Genomic DNA, 23728 nt, shown 5'->3' with positions numbered 1-23728 from the left:
ATGATTGTTAATAGAACAGCAACACAGCTGAACTGCATTTTTTTCGCACATGAGAAAATAAAAACCCCCCTTTATTACCTCCTTTTAAGTATCTGCTTTCTGAACCTTAGTGTGTTTCATAATTACTATTTTGTTTGCAACCAGACTGATGCGTTCAGCCTTAGACACGTTCTTCTCAATATTCAGTTTTTGTTAAAGAAAAAAAAAAAGAGCAGCAGTAAATACTTGCTCATTACTTCTTTTTCAGGACAAATACTTGGAATAATCTTTTGGAATCACTAGGAGGTCTCAAAAAACATAGCCACTGTTTTTTTTTTAAACAAAATAAAATATTCATCTTAGCATTTTTGAAACTCTACCTAGAAATAAAGAGTTATCCTGTTTTTTTCCCTCTTCTTTGGAATTTGTTATTCATTTTCCAGTATTAATTGATTTTTCTTAAGAGGCAGAAGTGGCCACAGCATGCTTAATTTGATTGTGTACAATTTAGAAGTTTTCTAACGTGGGCACTGCTGCTGATTTAACATGATTAGACATTTAGGTAACCAAGAAAATTACATATACTTATACACAAACACACACACACAGTGTACTCCACTTTTGCCCCTTAGTGGTTGCTTGTTCCCTAGAAAAATAAATTCAGATGTTCTCTTTAATATACCTGTCTTTAAGAATAAATCAAGTCCTCTTTAGAGTAAGGAGGTCACCACTTCAAAATTTATCTGCTTACATTCTTAAACTGGTATCAATAAAACTTACTACACAGGTGTGTATTTCACTGGCTCCCCACATCTCCATCAGAACATACAGTGTGTTCAGTGGTTATAAAAATAGAAGAAAGGACACATCTAATCTGGCCATTTGGCCATTACTTTTAATCAGTGTTCAGAAAACAACTCTGAAGTGTGCAGTGTGACAGTGTCCTGCCAGAGACAAAATACAAATTTTGACATGGGCAGCATCATCATATAAGGACAAAAACTATATTTGTTATGAGAGCTACATTTCCTGTTCAAAATCTCATGTGGTTCGTTCTGTTCCTGTCCACTGTATTTCTTCTTCTGTGATGTGACTTCAATGGACAGTGGAACAGAATTTAAAAAAGGCCTAATGAAAGAGGTGAGATTGCCCAAGTTAGACATGTGTACAAGGCTTTGCTGAATCAGAATGAATGCAACTGCACATCTTCTCAGATGCCTTTAACTTTCAGTAAAATTCACCTCTTTATACATCCATGTAGGTAAGCACATTTATATAGAATTGTTTCTCTCCTATAGACTTTTCATTAACATAAATGTAATATTTAAAATAATTCTTTAGTACACTGGAAAAAAAAAAACAAACGTAAATCACAGAAAATCCACAGAAAGTAAAATCATAACTGAAGTTCTGTGTGAATTCCTTGCGTTTTCTAAAGCAATTGCTAACTCAATTTTAAAAATGCCATTGCTTTTTCAAGAGTATTTTTGTTATAGATAATTTTGTATTATTAGCCTTAAAAGAAAGGTATTTTAAAAGGAAAAAAGGCAAAAACATGGATAGTTCAATATTCAGAGACAATTCTATGAAGTGTGTAGTTTTGAAAAGGCAATTCTTTACAATGAAAAAAAACAATTTAAGGATACAAGTGGCATGTTATTACTCAGAGAAACCCCTCTTTCAGACACAAATACAAGCTTGTCCAGAGATAACAAATAATATAGATACTACCTGCTATTTAACTGGCCCACCTGTAATACACGTGAAAACTGAAAACGTAAGGCAGCTCGGTCCAATACAAAGGCAGAGTACTTTAGCTATGAAGTTTACAATCAAGAGAGTAAGCTCAGTTGTACAAGCCATCTCACTAATGCTGGAGGGAGACACACACTTTTAACACTGCTGTTAAACCCCACTCCAGTTAAAACCCTATGTAAACACAGATAAGATTAAAATCACATTATGAGCCTTGCTCCTATTTCTCTCATGACATCTAAAGCAAATACTCAACTTGAGCAAAATCATAGTAACTAGACACTCAGCAGAACAAGATCAACAGCTTTTCTCCAGCTACATTTTCTTGTGCTTTAAAGCCCAGAAATAAGACAATTTCAGACACTTGTCACGTGAAAGAGCTAACGGGAAGTGCCCTGGACTTAGTGAACCAGGAATAGAAAGCTACCATCCCCCTGTTTAAAAACTGCATACAGGGACACTCCTGGGGGACGTTTTCAGCTCAGTTATTACTTTGTTGCTTTATTTTACTGTTTCTGCAAAAGAATCAGATCTACTGCCTAAAGGTCTTCTGTGACTTGGGTGACACGTTGAATCATCATTATAAATACTACGTAGTTATGTCAATACAATTATTCTAATGTAGTATATTGTTTATATTATGCCAAGTACTGCTGCAGAAGAGGAAGGACTGTAAAATACAATAGCAATAATTAGCTCTTATACTGAGCTTTTCGTCAAGTGTTTTGTAAGGAAATCAAGTACTCTTCCTTTATTTTCAGGTGAAAAAAAAAATAAGACATAGAACAGTGAAGTTACTTGGCCATCACCACCTTCAGGCCAATAGCAAAACCAGGTATAGAAAATAAAAATAAAATAAGTAAATAAGTAAAAAAAAAAAAAAAAAAAGCCATCTAGCTCAAAGGACTTATAATTGAAAACAAGACTGAATACACACATGGAGTAACCAACTGTGCCAACAAGGGGAAAATTTTCTTTCCAGCCCAAGGTCTCCCAGTACAAGCCAGGCTTTCACCTTACAAACTCAGTATCCATTGATTTCAGTTGTTACTGTAACTTGCTGCTTTAAAGAAAATGAAATGCAACCAGATCTTCAATACCAACTAAAAGGCTGCCATTATCCAACTACCTTAACAAACTGAAGAGACATGCATGCAAAACTGAAAAAAACCTCAATTTACCAAAAGCAGAATCATTCTATTTTACCAAATATCCAAATAACTTAACTCTGCATCTCCCTAGCTTTGTGCTTATGCCATTAAGTCTTACTCTTATAATCATTTAAAAAAAAAAAAAACTTTCAAAGAAAAGAAAAAAAATCAAACACTCAGAAATCTGTTTTAACAGTTTATGTATATCAGGCCACTGAAAAGTTAAAAGCAATATAACTGTGGGAGGAATTAATTCACTGTTTGAAAACAAAATAGTTTGCAGGTCATGCAAACTAGAAAAATTAAAACACATTTATTCTGCTTAACCTGCAACTAACTCTGTGTGGCAGTAGAAGAATGAATTAATTATTCCATTCCTCATTCTAACAAGGATCTACAAATCAGTTATATTTTCCTGAGCTGACCCTCTATAAATTCCAGAAATATATTCTGCAAATGTTACGGAGTTGGGGCTATAAAAAGAAACAGAACTAGCTGGACTATTGTTGCATATCACAAACCAAGGCACAAATTAAAGATTATAGCAAAAGCTTAAATTTATCTTTCCAAGATGGATGTGTAAGTTGTTTCCAAGTCTTCAGAATGGTGTACATCACATAACTTTATGAGCAGTGCCATCCTTTTCTGTCTTGCTCATCATAAAACACGCAGTAGTGAAAATCATTTTCCATTATTTTGTTCGATAGTTTGGGGGATGAATAAATCTTATTTAACATCTCTAAAGTGACAGTTCTTTGTTTAGATATGAAACTGTAGTCCAAAGGCAGGTCAGAGCACAGTAAGCTATCATTCATGATTTGTTCTTCTCTCACATTATGAAATAAAACTCAGAATTAAGTAAATTCATTTCACACATTCACAGTCTTTAGCATTGGGGTTAAGGTAATAAACAAGGATGCCAGTAAATACAAGTAAGCACCACCTTTCCAACTGCAGTTGATATACCCTACTGAAAGTATACCAAACACAGATGCATGTTCCTAAGTTTGAGTTTTCCTCACATTTTCTAAGGATGTACAACATAACCCCAAAAGCTCTTTTCCTTACTTTTTGCATTCTCAGTTGCTTCCTTCCCAGCACTTCAAAGATGCTGTGGTCAATCTGCATTGTGAAACTCATCATACGAAATTCGGAAGATGAGAATGGAAAAGCCAGTAACGTGCAGCCTGAGACTAAGAAGGCAACCACTCATGCATAGCCATTAAACTACCACAACATGTAATCTAAACAGATTTTTACAAATTTATGAACTGATCTTTTGAATTGTACAACCTCTGATCATTTCTGTCCGTGAACTAATGTGAAGCCCTGACAGTGTAGGCAGTTCTGGCGTCACTAATAACTTGAGGTTTCAAGCTACATTTAAAAAAGGCTGTGCAATATTTATACATATACACATAAATCTATTAATTGTGCCAAACCAATACCTTCCCTAATTGAAAACATTTCATCAGTTGGGGTATTCGGTACAATGACATCTCCTCCCCGAAGGTGGATCACCTGGTAGGAAAAAGTACAATTCCATTACGCTGAAAAGACCAAAACTGGTGTTTGCAACTCCAAAGCATTGTGGCTTACTAAATGTCAGAAAGCAACATGCTTCCAGAAACGGAGCCAAAAGACAAACATGCCTTCATTTTCCAGTGCAGAAGCTGTGTATTGAGGCTGTATGACCTGCTGTCTCATCAAGACTGCAGAAGAAACATCCACATCTTACAGAAACATTCACAGCTGCTTTACTGTCCTGACAACAGGGATGCCTTTTCCCCTACACACATCATAGCTTCACTGTTTCTTTCAGTAGCTTTACCCCATAAGCATATGATTATGGAGATTGCAGGCCAACTTTTAGCACATTTTGTGTTGATAAACACTCTGAACTGACAGGCATTATGCAGTTTGCAAACATACTTGCAGTTGTGAAATGTTTATCATCAGCCAAGACTTTATTAATAACTCAGCAGGACAATCCTGTAATACAGTGCTTCATATGAAGCAAAAATGAAAAGCACAGTCTTTATTATGTTATTCATACTTCGCTTCTGTGGTTCATTTTATAAGACATGCACATGAAATACTGTTTATTGCAATTAAAGTAACATAAAAAATAATTGCTAGTAACAGAGAAATATCTCTGGACCAGATTTTGACTGGCTTCAACAATAAAAAAGGTTCTCAGAAACCTCGAATCAATTACTTCAGAAGCAATAGCCACACAAATAAAATATAAACATAGAAACCTTCCAATGTTTCAGATTGCCAGTAAATATAGGGCCTAATTTAGTACTGGTATATGCCTAATGGGGATTTACTCATGTAAGTGTCAAATAGATTTGCTTAAAGTAAGTTATTATTAAGAATAAGGAATATATGTATGACTTACTTGCAATGTCCCATAGGATTATTTTTTTTAAATCATTTTTAAGCATTTATTATTGTTCCTACAAAACAGACTTAACATTACAATTCTGTTACACTTCACTATGATACAGTACCTTTATTACAGCCAAATTTCCCTTAATTTTCTCAGCCTTTAGGCCTCAAATCTTATAGCACTACATGGTGGTTATTTATTTCCTGTATTTGTTCTGTTTCTAACCTGGTAATTCATTTTCCTCCATAGAGTGTTATGACTAGGTTCACAGCTATTCCAATTTGGATGAAGGGAAAAAACAAGCTTTCACAATTTTGCACTTAACCACTACAAAACTTAAATTTGTTTTCTTATTATTTTAAAATGATTTGTGTATTGTTTGCGATTTATGCCCAGTTGGACCTAGCTGACTGGTACAGTCATAGATCTTTCTCTTTGAGTATCTTACATGCTGCATAGAAGGTAAAATAGAAGTGGAATAAATGCTGGCTGGACACCTAGCATCACATTCAAAACCACAAATTCATCTTTCTAAAGCAACTTATCTTGTTTAGGCTAGTCTCGAACAACTCATGCCTACTTTCCATCCCATTTATGAGATCTCAGGATGTATTGTTTGCATTCTGTTTACAATTTAGCATTTGACAACAAGTTGTGGAGAGGAAGGAATCATCTGTATAAGGAATTTAAAGATTAGGTATCTTCCAAAGTCTATTCCAGCCTTTGATAATTTGATGAAATTCATTGATCTTTAACAGTATAAATCAACAGATTAAATTAGAAGCACTGATCTATTTCCTAGTTATTGTCAATTTCTGAAAGACCACAGTGTATCTTTTCTTTGCTACTTTAATTTCGAAGTCTTCTGTTTTCAATAACCAGGTCTATTGATTCATCAATGCTTGGCAAGTCAAAGTGAGGTAAGTTTCATGTAGCAATACAGAATAATCCGATCATGTTTCTTACTCAGTTCAAATCATGTAACTCTTGGTATCTACAGTATTGGTAGATATGCCTGAATGAGTAATGTGCCAGGGGAGAAACAGGACAGGCAATTGAACTCAGCCTAAATATGGCACTTTCATTTGGTCAGATGCAACCCTGTAGACTCCACAGGCTGTACTTAACTGACTCAGCCACCCAACCCTGTGACGGGAACTTAGGCAGCTAGGTCAGACTGCAGATCACCACACCGGAAATGCTGAAAATTAAACAATGTGAGTTCCACGCTCAGTGTCCCTTCCCCCCCCCCCCCCCCCCCCAAAAAAAGAAAAAAAAAAGAGTCCCGTTCATTCTGTAACTGAAACTTCAGGTGGGCTCCCAGAGGCCCAGGACCCACGCATGGCAGGAGGGCCATGAACAGGAGGCGACTGCTGAGCCAAAGCTGCTACCTCCTCTTTAACACAGTGTACCTCAGCCTTAGCAGCTGGTAAGCAAAGTAAAATACACATTTTTAATTTAAAAAAAGTAAAAAGCCATCCATTCCAGTCATAAACGTTACAAGAAAGTATCCATGTTTCCATACTTTTAGTCAACGTTTTCTTGCTTTTAAGTCCCTTTTCAAGCCAGGAATGAGCTTGAAAGTTACAAGTTTTCAGAACTAAAATCTTTTGTTTGTTATGTCCTAAAAAAAAAAACTTGCAAGATTACCTTTGGGATTGCCATTTCAAAGCATGCCGAGCCAGGCGATGCAAATGTCCGCGCCTCAAGAGCGGCGGCAGGGCTGGGGGCCTGTGTGAGGAGAGGCGGTGCTGCCCTCTGCCAGCCATGGCAGCTGCCGGAAAGTTCCTGAAGGTTCCTCCCCCGTACTCCCCACCCGCTGAGTACAGCTGAGCCCCTCACGGCCACTGCTGGTGCCTCTGGGGAAAGGGGTTTCAGAAAGCACCAAAACACCCCATGACAGCAAGCCGTGAAGGAAAACCTTGTGAGAGAGAGCCCTGTGAGCACTGTGGCAGGGAAGGTGCTCTAGGAGCCACAGCAGAGACCCCCCGCAGCCCCTGGGGAGGCCAAGGTGGAGCAGATATTTCCCATGCCTGTTACAGCTGGTGAGGATTTTTCCTGTCTTTATCTCAGCTAGAAAGCTTTTCCATCCTATATTTTACCTTCCTCCTGTTGAGGAGGGGGAGGGAGTGGCTATCCTTCACGGGTCGTCCTGCCACCCCACCCCACCCCACCCTTTTTTTAAGCATTGGTTTCCAAGACAAGTTTCTGTACAAAAAGCCTTGGTCAGATTTCCTGATAAAACCTGCACTTGTGGCTGTTTGTTCGCTAACATAAAATTGTTATTTAACTATAGATACAATCTGTAACTTAGCCAAGAAAGAACATGGCAACTGAAAGCAAGTATTACCTCAGTAAAAGCGGCAAATTATATTTACCTGATAAAAAGCTAATGAGTAAACAATACAGAGATTGATACTTTGCATACCTCTGAAATTCTACTCTCAGAGCTAATTCTATTTTTATTTTGTATTGTAAAGCCATTTCCTTTAAATCTCACTTACTGCCTATCATTAGGTCAGAGAAACAAACATTTTGCTAGCCAAAAAAAGCCTGTTATGTACTAGGCCAAGTCTAAACTAGAAATTTTAGCAGTATACAGATACCAATTAGATATGTGAAGTTTAATGATTTTTCTGTCTTACAGATGCTCGTGGGTTTTCACTGTTATACTTGAAAAAAATGGGTAGTCTGGTATATTTTCTTTTTAAAAGCTACTTTGGTGTTCACTTTAGCTGCTATAAACTGTTTATGCAAGGTTATTTATTTGTTGTTACAGCTAAATTCTCAACAATGTATCTTACAGTATTTTCTACAGACATTATCACAATCAGTGTAGCTTAACCTAAAGCAGCTGGCATATAGAGATAGACTTAACAGATCCAAAGGGATAAAAGACAGAAAACATGTATCTGTCTATGCAAACACATTGCTATTTTCATCTTCTTGGCTTTCTTCTTTTCTGTATTTTTTTTTCCTGCAGAGTATGCTAAAGAGCTTGAACTTTAGTTACAAATAAAAATATGGAAGGAAAATACCATGATTAAATTATGGTAGACTATTTACTGTACTCCTCAAAATCAGCCTGATATTATTCTCAGTTTCAGACATTAAATTCGTGTTTTAAAATTCATTGCCTCTCCTACTGACTTGCGGAAAACGGACTCCACAATCAGTAAGATTGTAAAGTAGGTATGTTTATTCAGCGCTGGGCAACACTGGGGGTAGTCCCGCCAGTCGTGCGTGCCTGAGGCGGCAATTTGCCATGGTTATATGCAGCAAAGAGTTACGTATGCATGACGTTTCACAATACGCCTATACATATTCATAACCTGTCCCCGCTTCGTATTAAAATTAGTTCCAAGGAGTCATTTCCATAAACTGCTCCCATCTGCGCTTGTGCAGTGTCTCCTGGTGGTAGTCGTCGGGGGTCGTGCGGATGAAGGTTGATGACTCTTCCTCATCACCACTAGTTGACCTCTTGTCTTTGCGCGGACTCAGTTGCTCCTTGGCTCTTGTCCATCCACAGGACCAGTTTCTACCAGTTTCTTAAGATAGGCTCACACTCTTATGAAGAGACTGACCTTGGTAAGGGGCCCAAGGCTTCTTGCTTTAGTTAATTTGCGCAATGCACCATAGTTAGCAAAGACACTAAGTAGCATCCTAGTTTAATGCCGTCAGCGCTCTATCTCTACTTGATAAGATTCTCCTAACTCCCTCTCTCAGTACCCCCTTTTCTAAAAAGTTAGTAAATTCTTTTACTATTTCTACTTCCAATATAGTGTTTCTCTATCTAATACTCTCTTAAAATATCTGTTAGACTCCAGTTTCCGCCTGAGTTGGTTCTTTTTCCACTAGTTTAGGAGTTTCCTGTGCTCTTAAAACACCATAAGGTACATTGGATCACTACGCAAAGAACCCTGGACAAAACCATGACCACGATTATTGTGATAAACAACTGTTTCAGCCAGGTTAGGTTTGGCAACCAGGAAGTTAATTTTTCTACCAAGTCTGTAAATCCCCAGGATGCATCATCCTGAGCTACTGCATGCAAAATTTTATTCTTTTCCCAAATCTTCTCCAGGGCAGTCTCAATCTGTTTTTTTTTTTTGTTAACATATACACAGCAAGTTTGGTTTACGACTGTACACAATCCTCCCTCCTTGGCTAAAAGTATATCTAATCCCATCCTATTCTGAAGCACTACTTTGTGTAGGGAAGAAATTTCTTCCTGTAATGCCGAAAGAGCATCAGCTGTGGCATTTTCAGTAATTTCTAATGTGGCTGAGATATTTACGACAGCTTTTTCTAATTCACTTATTCCCAGGGATGGAATCAACCACCTTACAAAACTATGGAATCCCGTGGGTCTCATCATTAAGGGGTTATTTGAAACAGTACGTGTTTGTCTCCATAAGGTCTGGACTATTCCCGGAGTTGGTTCAATGAATATACCCCCTCAAGGGCTAAGATAGCCCCCAATACAATGACCCTTCCAATTTAAGGGTAAGCTTTTTCTAGCATGCCCATCTCCACATAGCCAATAGAATCCTTTTTGTAGCTTGCAGATTTGCGTGAGAGAATTGAGGTCGTGAGATCCTGAGTTCGTTGACACCTACACCATAATCTCTAATTTTAGTAAGATTAAAAGTTCCTACATATTCTGCCATACTACAGTTGTCAGGTTCCTGGGCTAAATAACTAAGTGGACCTATACCTACGCATGGGGTTTTATCATTTAAGCATCTGGTGTATATGTTAACATTTTCGCGTGGGAGTAGTTCAAATCTCTCCCCTAGATGTTCACAATCATCCTTGCCAAATGGACATGTTCCATTTCTTGGGTGCGCAAAGATCAATGTCCACTTCATACTGGGTATGCCCCATACAGGGAATTCTAGGTTGCCTCTAGGCAGCACTGTGCACACCCAACAGTCAGAAAGGTTGAAACTATCACTCACTGCCTGGGTGAGTTTCACATAGGTATTGTGCACCCACTGTTCAGTTTCCTTGACCAATGATACCATTAAGACCGTGAGAAATGTAACCTTCCAGGTAGCACCTGAGTAACCTTCCATGGGGTCTTGGGTGCCTTTTTCACTCTGTTGTGATAGATCCAGGCATTCTGCTCCTTGATTCTGATCGCTGTGACCTGGAACAGTCCTTCCCACTGTGGTTTCAAGGTCTTCTCTGCAAGAGACTTTACATACGCATAATTTCCAAGTTGTATATTGTGCAGTGGTCCATCTAACCCTCCATCCCGAGTCCTACTCACATGCTTTCCAATTTCATCGAGCTGTTTACCTAAGGTCACCATACAGGAGGTCATAATTTCATCCCCAGCTTGCATGGATATCCCTCTTTGTATTCCATAGGGTCGTCCATATAAGATTTCAAAGGGGCTTAGCCCTTCCTTTGCTCTTGGTCTAGTTCGTATATGCAAAAGGGCTAAAGGAAGAGACTGAGGCCAGGCCAAATTTGCTTCCTGTCCCAATTTTACAATTTTCTGTTTGATTAAGTGGTTCATTTTTTCTACTTGGGCACTCAACTGAGGGCAATATTGGAGTATGAAGTTGCCAGTCTATACCCAAATGGTGGTTAATTTGTTGTACCACTCTTGAGATCAAGTGTGGTCCCCTGTGAGAGGATATAGTTGCTGGAACTCCAAAACGTGGTATTATTTCTTGTAGTAATATCTTAGTTACCTCCCGAGCCTTGGCTGTTCTGGTTGGAAATGCTTCTGGCCATCCTGAAAAGGTGTCAGTTAATACCAATAAATACCGGTACCCCCCTTTTCTTGGGCGTTCGGTGAAATCAATCTGCCATTGTTGTCCAGGCCCATTACCTTTTCCAATTTGGCCCATTTTTGGCTTGGGAGTATTCTTGAGATTAGTCTGGAGACAAAGATCACGTTGCTGAGTTACCTGTCTTACTGTGGCATACAAATTAGGCCCTATCCATTTTCCATTAAAAAACTCTTATGCTACTTCAGCTCCCCAGCATGCTTTACTATGTTCTCCAGTTACCATTCAATTTAATATGGTATCACAATTCTCCCATCATTTATTTACGTTAAACCTGTAGGTAACATTTTCCGTTTACATCTTAGGATATTCTACTTCATTTTCTAAAGCTCTTGTTAATGCCTGATTTTCTGTTCCTGGCACTAGTGCCAAAACTTGGCACTCAGATGCCCATTCAGCCACCCCTTTGGCTCCTGCATCAGCCAATCTATTTCCCCTTTCAATATCAGTATCCCCTGCTTGATGTAACTTTAATGTCAACTTTAGTAGGCAGGTATACTGCTTGGAGTAATTTCAGTATCTCTTCTGCATGTGTAATTGAGGAAGATAAAAGTCCTCTCTCCTTCTAAATTTCCCCATGTACATGCACCACACCAAATGCGTATTTCAAATCTGTCCAAATGTTTGCCAGTTCAAAAGCTCCAATCAAGGCGATGATTTCCACCTTTTGGACTGATGTTTGTTACCGCATATCCTGTGAGGCGAAGTCCCTGGTAGATGAAGCTGCTGGCAACTATATACCAATCCTCTGCATCTTCTAGGGATGTATCCTTTAAGTCTGGTCAGCTGGAGTATACCGTGTCCATGGTCTTGATGCAATCATGAAGGGGTAATCTGGAAACTCTGTTACTAAGGAAAAAGGCTGGGTTCACAGTATTAGTGCTGAAAAAAATTAGTAAACTAATAGTCCATTATACACATTCGTTTTCTTCTTCAGTGGCTATCATTTGCGTATTGCTACAGTGTCCCCTTTTCCCGAAGAGGTCTTTCAAGCTTCAAGATCACAGTTCCCGAATATGGTGGGCTATTCTTGAACCTCTGTTGTAACACTGTCCACGTAAGCTGAGTTTTCCATCCTCTATTAGGATTTTCCCATTCAAAGGCAAAGAGTTTCTGGCTTTCAGTTGCCACGGGCAGGCAGAAAAAGGCATCCTTTAAATCTAGTACCATGAACCCAACTTGACTGTTTTTCTCATTTTGTAATTCCGATCATTTTTCCCAATTTAAATTTCAGGCATTGCAGAAAAAAAAAACCACGCCTTTTCCTGTTGGCCAGTTGCTCCTATTACATTTACAGACTAATTAACACAGAGAAAGAAGCTCCCATAACCAACAAAAAATTCAAGCCTCTCTCTTCGTTTCCTAGCTTTATTTCAACCAGTGGACCTGCTAGGGTAGATGACCCAGGTCCCCGTCATTCCTGACTGTTGTAAGTTTATCCTGCAGCCTAAGACAATTTCTTTCTGATATCAGGGGCCAATTGCCCTAGAAAGAGTCTAGCCAATTGCCTCTGTTCGTTTTCTGAAGCCAGGTCCAAATTTTTTGTCTGTTTGCTTTAGGCTTTTTTTTCCTTCATTGCATTTCAAATTTGGTCCAAAAATTTAAAAATTCCATAGGGGTTTCTTTTGGACCTTGTTGGAACAGATTTTCAATTCCCAATTTAACCAGATTGTGATATTTACATAATTTCCGGGGTGATTAGGGTCTCAGTGGGGGGGGTGTCGGTCAGGGGAATGCAATCGTTGACAGTTCCCTGAGCGGTCCCATTGGCAATCTGAGCTCACACATGAACTCAGGTTGTTTTAAAAGTTAGCTGCTTTTCTGTTTCCATGACAACTCTCTCGGACCCGTCATGGTCCCTCTGCCCCAGAGGGCTCACACCCGTGACTTTGAGATTTCAGCCTCGGGTTGAGGCAGAACTATTAACATTCCTACATTCTCTTTCCCTGCTCATTCAACTTCAAAAACAGCTCTGTTAAATACTACATGCCACACAGCCTTTAACACCTTCAACAACCCTTTTAACACTTCCTTTATCTTTCTCCAGCCTGTACTTTTCTAATGCCAACACCAAAGGCTCAGTCAGGGGCCAACTTAATTCCATACCTTTTCCCTCCAAGATGCTGAAACAACATATCAGTATACAACATTTCATCTTATTTTCCTTCTCTCCTCAAAAACAACATTAATTGCAAAATAGTGTTATAGTCGATTGATCCATAAAGTGGCCATTTAGCTTATATAGTGGCCACCACTGATTGCAATACTTAGTGGAAGTCCTCTTGCTTTCTGTGCCCCCCTTTCTAACAATACCCTTCCAATGTGCCAATATGTACCCAAGGAGGCTTTCTTTAAAACGTCTTTGTTTTGGATATTACCCATTTCCTTGATTTCCCATTCCCTTTTATTTATTTATATTAGTTACTGTCCCTTGTTTCAATTTGCACACAAACCTTTTTATTGCAGGATTTTACTATCTTTTCCTAATCTTCTTCCCAAATGTCCCAATTCTCTGGGATTAAACTCTTCTTTTCACATACAAACTTTACTATTTCAGATTATTATTAAGCCCCGTTCCAATCATAAATCCACAGAACTTTGGAAAAAACACCTGAAGCACTCAGCCTTCCATCTTCTACACAAAAAATACCACCTTTTTCACAAAATTTACATTTCAACAAGACCGAATTTCAATCCAAATGCTAATTTTTCTCATGCACTTTGTTAGTAAGCCCACACAAAACAAGGAATCACTCCTGCATATCCATCAATATGAGGGTTTAAAAAGGTATTGAGGCCTAAATAAATTCGCTCTCCCTCTTCTTACCAAATTCCCAGGGCTCAAGCCAGAACCACCAAAGAAGTGACTGTGTGTTCTACCGCTTTGGTAATCAGTCAGCCCTGCTCCCCCAATACAACTGACCAAACACCACCGTGAATATACCAAAACTTCTAAACTGTTACTTAGATAATACTCCCACCTTCCTTCTTGTCACACTCAAAACATTTAAGAACAAAATAGGATTACAAGATGCACCGCCAGGCCCCCCGTATATTGGGCACCACCAATCAACACTTGGATAAAACAGCACTTCTTTTCGGTCTGTCATGCGCTTCATTCGTCTCCAGCCGTTCCCCTCGCGGAGAATACAGAACCGCAGATCAGAACTTCTCACTCTCTTTGCAGCAATGCTGCGTCTCACTCACACAGCACAATCACGCAATCACACAGAGTCCCCTTGCACTTCTTGTTCATACCACAAGAATATATCACTTAAAACAATAACCAAACTTGTTTGTATTGTCTCTGGCCATGTTCCTCCTGGAGTAACTCACTTCACAACAATACTTTGTCTCAAACACATACACAAATGCTTTCAACATGAGATACCCAGACATCCACAAATAAGACATACAATTATTAACACTCCAATTAATATCCCTCCAGCAGCTGCAAATATTACCCAGATAACCTTGCCACAATTTTGAGAGGCCCACTTACCCTTCTCCTGCTTCTTATACAGTCATTAGCAGGTCTGTCCTGGCTCCCAAAACTGGGATGCAGCAGTAACCTCGGATTTGCTTGATCTGTTCCCAAGATCGCTAGCAGCTGCTCTATAGGTCAGCAAATCCCCCTTGACTCTATCAGTCAGCAAATACCCTTTGACCACTCTATCAGTCACCAAGTCTCCCTTGACCACTCCATCGGTCTGCCTGTAGGGTACCCTCCTCCCATATGGGGACTATGCTGCATGCCAGATGTCTCTGCGCAATTTACCTGCTGCCCTGGCCACGCATACTACTTACTGTAAAACATAGTGTTTGTCCGCGGCTTCAGGAGGTATTTGTCTGCTCCCGCGGTGAGCGGCTGAGAGTGGAGGCTCCTCCGAGGAAAATACTCAGGGTGCACCTAGGGGCGTCCGCTCTGCAGTCAATCCCACAGCCGAGCAGAGCGTTTCCTGCCTGGCTCACCAAACTGACTTGCAGAAAACAGACTCCACAATCAGTAAGATTGTAAAGAAGGTATGTTTATTCAGCGCTGGGCAGCACTGGGGGTAGTCCCGCCAAAGTCGTGCACGCCTGAGGCAGCAATTTGCCATGGTTATATGCAGCAAAGAGTTACGTATGCATGACGTTTCACAATACGCCTATACATATTCATAACCTGTCCCCGCTTCGTATTAAAATTAGTTCCAAGGAGTCATTTCCATAAACTGCTCCCATCTGCGCTTGTGCAGTGTCTCCTGGTGGTAGTCGTCGGGGGTCGTGCGGATGAAGGTTGATGACTCTTCCTCATCACCACTAGTTGACCTCTTGTCTTTGCACGGACTCAGTTGCTCCTTGGCTCTTGTCCATCCACAGGACCAGTTTCTACCAGTTTCTTAAGATAGGCTCACACTCTTATGAAGAGACTGACCTTGGTAAGGGGCCCAAGGCTTCTTGCTTTAGTTAATTTGCGCAATGCACCATAGTTAGCAAAGACACTAAGTAGCATCCTAGTTTAATGCCGTCAGCGCTCTATCTCTACTTGATAAGATTCTCCTAACTCCCTCTCTCACTATGTTTGGCTCTTCATCTGTTTCAGACTGGAGTCTGAAAGCAGCAGCAGAAGGTCCTAACTCCTCCAGTGACGGAATAATCTTCTCTCAGAGGACACCTCCAATTGCATCTCCCCAAATCGTGGCAGGAATCCAGCTGGGCAAAAGCCATTTCCTCAGAGCTGAACTGAGGGTGCTTGATGGTGGACAGTTCCATGCATGTGGAGTGGCACAAAACTGCACTTGCCAGTCATCAGCACATACATTTCTGTTTGTATCCAAGAAGACACAACAGTACATTTTCCCTGAAGACCTGAGTTAGTTCATTCCAGGCCAGCATAAATAATGTATTTTTCTACACAATTAAGTTAATTTTGCTTATTATTCAGAGCAAGAGCTGGGTGTGCTCTACAAGTGACTCATGTACAAGCCCTTGACTGAACAATCTGAAGGAGGGTGTATGTATTTATGCAGAGGGACTATAAAAATGGGGATAAGTATAACATGATAGTATGCACAGCCTTTGTTTGCAATACATTTTACACTGATGGATTTCAAATAAACGAGCTATCGCTTCACCAGTCACAGGAAAAAAGCAAAATGGCACATTACTGAGAAATGCTATCTCAAAACAACAGCTGTATGCATACTTTGACTACAAATGTAACTGGCAAGCAGTCCCAGCAGCATGGCCTATTCTGTCGTTCCCTACAGGGAGTCAATGCCTGATTACATTTAGCATGGCTTCTCTTTTGCTACCTTTATTTCATCTGCTGTGAAATCACGATTCTCCGTTTTCATTTCTTCCTCAAGCTTTCTTTGTCCTTGAATTCTTCCAATTACTAATTCCATGTTCAGTCTGTATATCTTTTAAAAGCCAGAGCCCACAATGGAGGTCTGTTATGTAGGCTTTTCCTCTCCAGCATCCTTCCATCACAAAGATTGCAAAAAATCTCATTGCACCTAATTTGGGGCCATCTCACTGCCTTAAAGACAGTCACATGTGAATAAAGACAAAGTTTACCATCCTGTCTTCACTCCTCATCTGGGAGACTTGCAATGACCACGACAGTAGCCCCAGCTCCCACATATCCTCTGTAAAGATGCCAACTGGCCCCTCCAGACTTGGGGATCCTGGTTCTGTTGGGTGACTTCAAGAACCCAGCAGGTTTCCAGATACCTAAAATGCTTTTTGAGGGCATCCAATAAATTCTATCCCTTTGAAGTCATTCTAGATGCATTATTGTCATTTTTGTGTACTGCAAAGGGTTTCAGATACACTTCTGTAGTGCCATAAAAGGTAAGAAGTAACATCTGGTTTTAGAAGGGCTATAAAAGCCAAGAAAGTTAGCTAACATTGCAAGGTGTGCCCTGTAAATCTACATGATCCCAGCATACTAAGCACTGAACACACACTCACTCAAAGCAAAAAGCTGTGCCTTGCTTGCATCAAAGAACTTACTCAGCAGTGGAAGGAACATGCCAACCTCACTAAAGCACTTTCATGTTGCTGGTGGAGGTATCTGTTTTTTGTTGTTCACCTTGCTTCCTTTATAAAGGTAATATGAGAAGATACATAATATGTGAAAGAAAGAAAGAAGCACACTCCTCCAAGTTAAGTGTGCTCTCACATCAGTATTCTTACCTTTGAGATCATAACTTAGCTGATGTCTGGTATACTAAGAACACATTGACATTGCTACAGTTAATGTACAAGGATTTCTTGTTTACTGAAAGCAAACCAGTTCCTCATAACAAATGCAATGCTGAATACCTTGAAGAGTAAATGAATTTTCTGAGGTTTCTAGAATGCCCTTGAGACTCATCTATAAATCCTACAATAATACCAACTAGTATATTGACTATTCTGCTGATGTTTCTCACAAAAAAAAATATTTTCTGATTTTTTTCTTATTATACCATATATTCAACACCCTACAGAATAAGATATGAATAATTCCACAGGAGACAACGTAATTTGATGTGAATTATGATGTGAACCTAGTGAGAGAAAAAACAGCTCATATTTATGGCACATCAACTTGGCCCTTCTTAGAAGGACATGTAAGACCAGACAGGCGCTTGAAAAATGAGCAGAACACCCAAGAAGAGTGATTTCCTATGGATTTGTATTATATGCCTAAAACCCATCCCATTTTGTCAGTCCTTCCTCCCACTTGTCTTACTCATTAAACATACACAGCACGGGAAGCCTGGTGTTACATATGTGCTGATTAACCATGCAGCTATGCTGACCAGCTAACAGGCTGATGACTCCCCCTGTAGCTAATGTCTCATAACTACTTTATATTCCTTGGAAGCTTTAATGTGGACCTCTCTCCTCCAGCTAACATCTGATTTTTTTGTACTTCATTGTAGTGACTTCAATATTCAGTGAAATTTGGCTGAAATCAGTCAGCAATTCAAAAATTATCAAGGGGGGACCCAGAGTAGGCAACGTAATCACTTAACCCTTAATTTTCGTAAGATACCAAGCTAAATAGTTGGATTTTATAAAAGCACTGAGCTTTTTTTCAAGCTAGGAAAACATTTAAAATAATGTTTTAATTTTAAGTATGAAGGAGTCCAGTTAAATAAGCCGTAGCATAGCATAGCAGAAGATTTTGGAGTTCAGTAAAACTTTGCACAGCAAAAAAATGTGAGAACCTTTTCATATTGGTCTCACCTTCTTCCACCAGGAAGTGAAACCAGCACTGGAAACCAATGGGACAGGCTTAATTTAAGCAAAGACTAAGGAGTCCTTCTTGGTTCCTGCTCTGATGATGTAAATAAGACATTTCTCCTTCTTTTTTAGAAGGAATTACATTTTGCTTATAAAGATCCCTTTTAACTTACACAATGTGTACAGTATTGTTTTAGCGTTCACCCAAATCTATATACATGCATTTTTAGTCTCAAGCTAGAACAAAATTTAAAAATTGGAAAAAATCGTATTTGAGGATTTGTTATCAGTAAAATACAGTCTTACATTGCTCAATAAGAGCAGCTAGAGTTGTGTTAATGATATTGCCTGCAAGAGTATTCCATAAAATCTAAATAGCAGCATATAAAAATACGTAAATTACTTTATGCAGTAACCAATTATTTAAAATAGATATGAATAAACAATTTTAATCTACCATTAAAATGACATCGTATTTTTACTACCCCCCGCCCCCTTTTTTTCTCTCTTAAACAACAACAGAAAATGTATTGCCTTGAAAAGAAGTTAGCTGTGTCTGTTAAGGACATATACTGCATTATAATAGAGTGCAGGAGTAGACTAGTGCGAGAAAGCCTTTCATTGACAAGAAGGAATGCTCTTAAAAAATACCAAAGGAAAGAGTCAAATGAGTATGTGACAAACGAGTAGGTTTTTAAAAAGTTTCATTCATCTCATTCAACTACTCCAAAACTCAATGAAAAATCATATAAAAATAGAAAATGTTACTTCCTGTTTCCCAGACTTCCAATTCACTGATTTTTTTTCATGAAAAAATGTATGATTTTCCTCTAAGAGTATAGTACAAGTCCGGTAAGAACTATTCAGTTGGTTTACAATGCTCAAGAAGGCAAAATTAATCTTTGCCATAGTTCAACCTTTTCTAACTAATTATTAATCTAATAATCTAATTATCTTGTTAATCTATCTGAAAGAGCAACCTAATCTATCCAATACAAACGCTACCTGTAAAAATGATGCCATATATGATATTTGTGCTCACATGCAAAGCTTTTTGAGATGGTCCCCAAATTAACTCAGTTAATTTAAACCCATTAAACATCAAAAACATCAAATCCATTAAATGGGTTACATTAAACCCATCTATATCAAAAAGGTATATAAACAAGTGTTCGGGACTTCATATAAACACTAAAATATGTATAAGACATCAGACCACAGGTTCGCAGCTGCTCATTATCCTATCTTCTGGCAGTGATCAACCACAAACAAGAGAAGAGTGTAGGACAGAAAAAGTACACACTGATACTTTCTATAGTATGTGCTTCCACCTCTTGACAATATACAGCATAAGTGACTTCTTGAGAAAGAGGTGGTATCCACCTCTTAGTAGAGATTCATAGCAGCAGTGAATAAAAATGTCTTGCTGCTAGCTATTAATAATTCATTACTATTTAGTTAGTCACTGAATCTACAAGAAGAAACAATACTCTACGACCTAGGTGGCCAGCTGCACACCCTGAACAATAAATTGCAAATAATGCAAGCAAACAGACAGATTCTGATTTTCGAAACAGCTGCAAGGTTTAAACAAATAATTACTGAGTGGAGGCATAACAGAATTCATCCCAAAACGTGTTATCCTTTTTGTGCTGCAGACTGGAAATCTCAGGCTAAATCAAGATACCTATGTGAATTTCTCCAGGTAGTGTCAATGCACAAAGTCAGATGCCACTTAGTGACGGCACTCCACATTCCCTATATAATCATCAGGGAGACAAGTTCCTAGAGGACAATTCAGAAACATGATGCACAAAAAGAACAGATACCCAGAGGTAGCCATTAGGAAGTACAAACCACAGAGTTCCATCTTTTTTCTCCCCTCACTTCAGAGTTTAGATACATGTCTTAGGACAGCATGACCCAGCCTGATGTATTTTCAGCACAGAGCTCTCAATTTCACGCCTGACCACCAGATGAAAGAATAGATTTGGTACAGCGGTTTGGTCCCTCACACTGAAGAAGAGGGATAATGCAGGTGCCATGGGGCCAAAGACTGCTGGCAGGATAGTCCATTTACCCAGTCCCCGCTCAGGACTGTTTCATCAGACCTGAGATGAAAAGCCAAAAATTTCACTGACATGAGACTGTTCCTTGGATAACTGCTTCCTTTGTAAGTGCACACAGATCCACCCTTCTGCAGTCACTCTTCTTTGTAGTGCACCTACCTCACTCACTCAACACTACTTATAGATTCGTTCTCCATACGTAGGGGAACTGTATGCCTTGGAGATTGGATTCACCAGGGCTCTATGCTTCCTGTATTTATCTAGATCTCTGATTAAAACACAGGTTTCAGTAAAGTTAACAGTTAACCCTCTTTAAATGCAGTGTACAGCTCTTCCAAAAAAGAACTTTCTATTGCAAATGCTCATGTGGCTTCCAGCCCTTCCTGCTATTTTGTGATGGTTCAATCTGGTGGGAAAAAAATAATAGTTTAGTTGTAGTTGTTGCATTCGATTTCATTTTCACTAGATCGGACTTTTTTTTTTTTGTCTTTTGGTTTATAGATGTTAACAGCAGAAACATCTGTCCCCAAGATAACTTCTCTTTGTAAGTATTCTCATCACTGCAGCACTCACTTGGGATTTCAGTTCTGTTTTGCACCAGTTATGAAAATCAAAATCCCTGCTCTTTATTCCTTTAATATGGACAGATTACCCCCAAATAAACCTTATTCCTGCCACTCTGCCTCCCAATCTATCCTGCCATACAGCCTTGAGTTCTCAGTTATCCCTCTGAGTTTTGATTCCTCATGTTTCTGTTTTCACCACTCTGAGGCTTCCAGCTCACAAATCTCACCTCCTAATCTCTCTTTTCCTCGAACCATTCCTTCTTTGCAATCCACAAGCCCAGTTGCTGTCACTCCAAAACATCTCGCTCTCAGTTTTGAGATAGTGTCATGCTTTGTTGTAGCATCCAGAAGTAAAAATGCTTTTGGTTTTCTTGCTACCTCTCATAACTGTAGTATTCCAAGGACCTGACTTTACTTGAAAATGTTTCTATTTCTATAAGATTAATTTTAGTTATCACATACATATATTGTCTCATACTTATGCCTGACTGAAAAAAAAAAACAAACCACGAATTCGTAAGTATAGTTATTTTTGCAATGCACTAGCCTAAGCCTCCTTACCATGATTATTTATACTTTTACAGTGTATTTCTGAAGTTCAGCATCGCAGCTCAACCTACTAGTAACATTCCTGTAACTTACATTCCCCGTTTTGACTGTGACATGACAGTTCTGCAGAGTTGCAACATTTGCATGTTTATTTGCCCATCAAATGCTAAATACTGAAGCTAATATTTTCATACTTTACACACAGCAATTACAGGTTTATTTCTATAAAATATATAACAGCTCAGTTGCTAGAAATGGCTCATAAACCCAGTTTTTTTCCTATCATTTCATTTCCAGATCCTACAGTTGAGAATCAAGCACCCAAAAAATTATCTGTGTTAAAGCAAAGTTTCCAGGCAACATGGTGATAGAGTTTGATACATTTAAAATATCAATGGCAACGACTGACAAATAGAGACTTCAAATCTCGCATTCTAAACCTTATTAAACTCTTCCATAACACACTGAAGTGCAACTATTTCTACTAAAAAATGAAGATGGCCCTGAGTATGAAATAAACATTTGAGAGCTGATGTGGAATGGCTAGCCATAGGATCACAATTAATGCCCTATGGCCCACTGAGGATTTAAGAAAAGCAGCTCACTGAAGTGACACGGATTTCCAGGATCATCTGAGCTTACATTGAAGATTTTCTATAAAATAAAAAGTTCTATTTCTCTGGCTTTCAGTAGAAATCATATAAGTTAGTTACTTAATCAATGGTAATTTGACAAACCAGTAAACCAAAATGCATTTTTTTCAAGTATAGAAAAAACTTAAGTATTAAATTAATTTACAGCTTATCTAAATGCTAAGGCATATACCAAGTATTAATTTAACAGAGAAGTCTGCTTAACACAAACCATATAGTTCTGCCCAAACTGATATTTATCAATTAGAGGTGGAGTTGGGATTTCTATTTTAAAACAGTGGAAGCATGAAGATCAGCACACACCTTTCCCCTAATTAGTTCTTAAATACTTTGAAAATACAGTATACCTTCAGGGAAAGAGCATTTGTCCAATCCCACAGACACACTGTGGATTAGAAGCTGTACCTCATCACTGATTTTTCACTGTGTCACCTCAGCAGCAGCTGCAAGCATGACAGAGGTGATGGCTGCAAATTACATTCAGGTTAACCAACGTTAAAAATTTTTCTACCACTGGTGTCATTTAAAGCTATAATTTGTTATCATCAATAGGTTAATGTGATTTATAACATCTTCCTTGGAAGAAAAATAAATGTCTTGATAAAGTGCCTTCTCTACAGTACCCTCACTTGAGCATCGAACCATTTGGCTGTCATTAACTGAGTCACATTTGTGCAGATGAGGAATTTACCAATAAAATATATGAATGCAGTTATCTTGTTACTCATTTCTGATTTTCAGAATCTAAACAAAACAATAAAACTACTGATTTCTTTTATTGATATCAGCCCACACTTTGCAATAATGTTAAGCTGCTTGCAATCTCTGGGAATGTATGCAAACATTATACATTTTAAAATTCAATGTCATTTGAAAGTGCTAATACAATGAGTATAACAAATTAAGTCTATTCTGCAGATGTATGAGTTTTTATTAATTCCTTATTTATTAGGCTATAGTTAAATACAGTTTGTGTACTGATTTTAAAGGAAATACCTTTCCATAGTCCTGAGGAATGAACTGCCTTTTGCTGCATCAGCAAAACTCTGAGTAACAGATTTCTAACAGAATGTTTCTAATTGAAATTCAATTCAAATAGCTTCCACTGTTGGAGACAATTTGCTTGAAATCTGAGAGTTGCGTCACCAAAAGCGTCCAAATAAATCACTTTCATACACAATCAGAAATGAACAAATGTTGTTTTTACAAGGTGTCATTCCCACTGAGACCAGATTGGCAAGCTAGACTCTATGTTCCTATAATTCCTTCCTTCCTCAGGGAACAATTTTTGCCATAAAAGTTTTATTCCCATTGAATAATCTTAGCTTCCCTTAAAGAAAGAGACCTTTTCTTGCTGCAGGACAAAATGAATTTTAAAGATTCTGATCTGAAGTTTAACGCATTCCATGTGGTATCCAATATCTTCACAACCTGACTATGTTACAGTCCATCCAGACAGTGTATGTTGCTGAAGTCTATTTACTGTCTTCCTCCTCTCTCTTTGTTATATTTGACTTCTCTATGCAGAAGGATTCACCATGTATTTCTGGCTCCCAAGCTGTCTTTTGACACAAGCCTAAGTAGAG

The 23728-nt window shown here is 38.7% G+C and overlaps 1 protein-coding gene, 1 long non-coding RNA gene and 1 pseudogene across 27 annotated transcripts in view; 1 reads left to right on the top strand and 2 right to left on the bottom strand.

The window, feature by feature from the left end:
• CTNNA3 (catenin alpha 3) overlaps nt 1–23728 on the bottom strand; it is a 488378-nt gene that overhangs the window by 227042 nt on the left and 237608 nt on the right. For 2 of the 26 annotated variants that reach the window (XM_048069464.2, XM_013173357.3), the window contains exon 1: nt 6931–7075. The exons of 20 other annotated variants lie outside the window; for them this stretch is intronic. In XM_048069464.2, the coding sequence (XP_047925421.1) occupies nt 6931–6945 (15 nt within the window). In that variant the 5' untranslated portion in view covers nt 6946–7075. Of the gene's footprint in view, nt 1–4333; nt 4407–6930; nt 7076–14891; nt 23719–23728 lie in introns of those variants that run through there. 4 more of the 26 variants (XM_013173350.3, XM_048069465.2, XM_048069461.2 and 1 more) reach the window with 4 other exon arrangements.
• Nucleotides 7190–23728, top strand: part of LOC106031266 (uncharacterized) — a 32822-nt gene continuing 16283 nt past the window's right edge. Inside the window, exon 1 of the long non-coding RNA XR_007165409.2 lies at nt 7190–7325. This is a non-coding gene — a long non-coding RNA (uncharacterized lncRNA). The remainder of the gene's footprint in view (nt 7326–23728) is intronic.
• On the bottom strand, nt 7473–11144 carry LOC136791215 (endogenous retroviral envelope protein HEMO-like; annotated as a pseudogene).

This window comes from Anser cygnoides, chromosome 7, assembly GCF_040182565.1.
Source record: "Anser cygnoides isolate HZ-2024a breed goose chromosome 7, Taihu_goose_T2T_genome, whole genome shotgun sequence".
NCBI classification, from domain to species: domain Eukaryota; kingdom Metazoa; phylum Chordata; class Aves; order Anseriformes; family Anatidae; genus Anser; species Anser cygnoides.
This window is presented reverse-complemented; position numbering and strand designations above follow the sequence as displayed.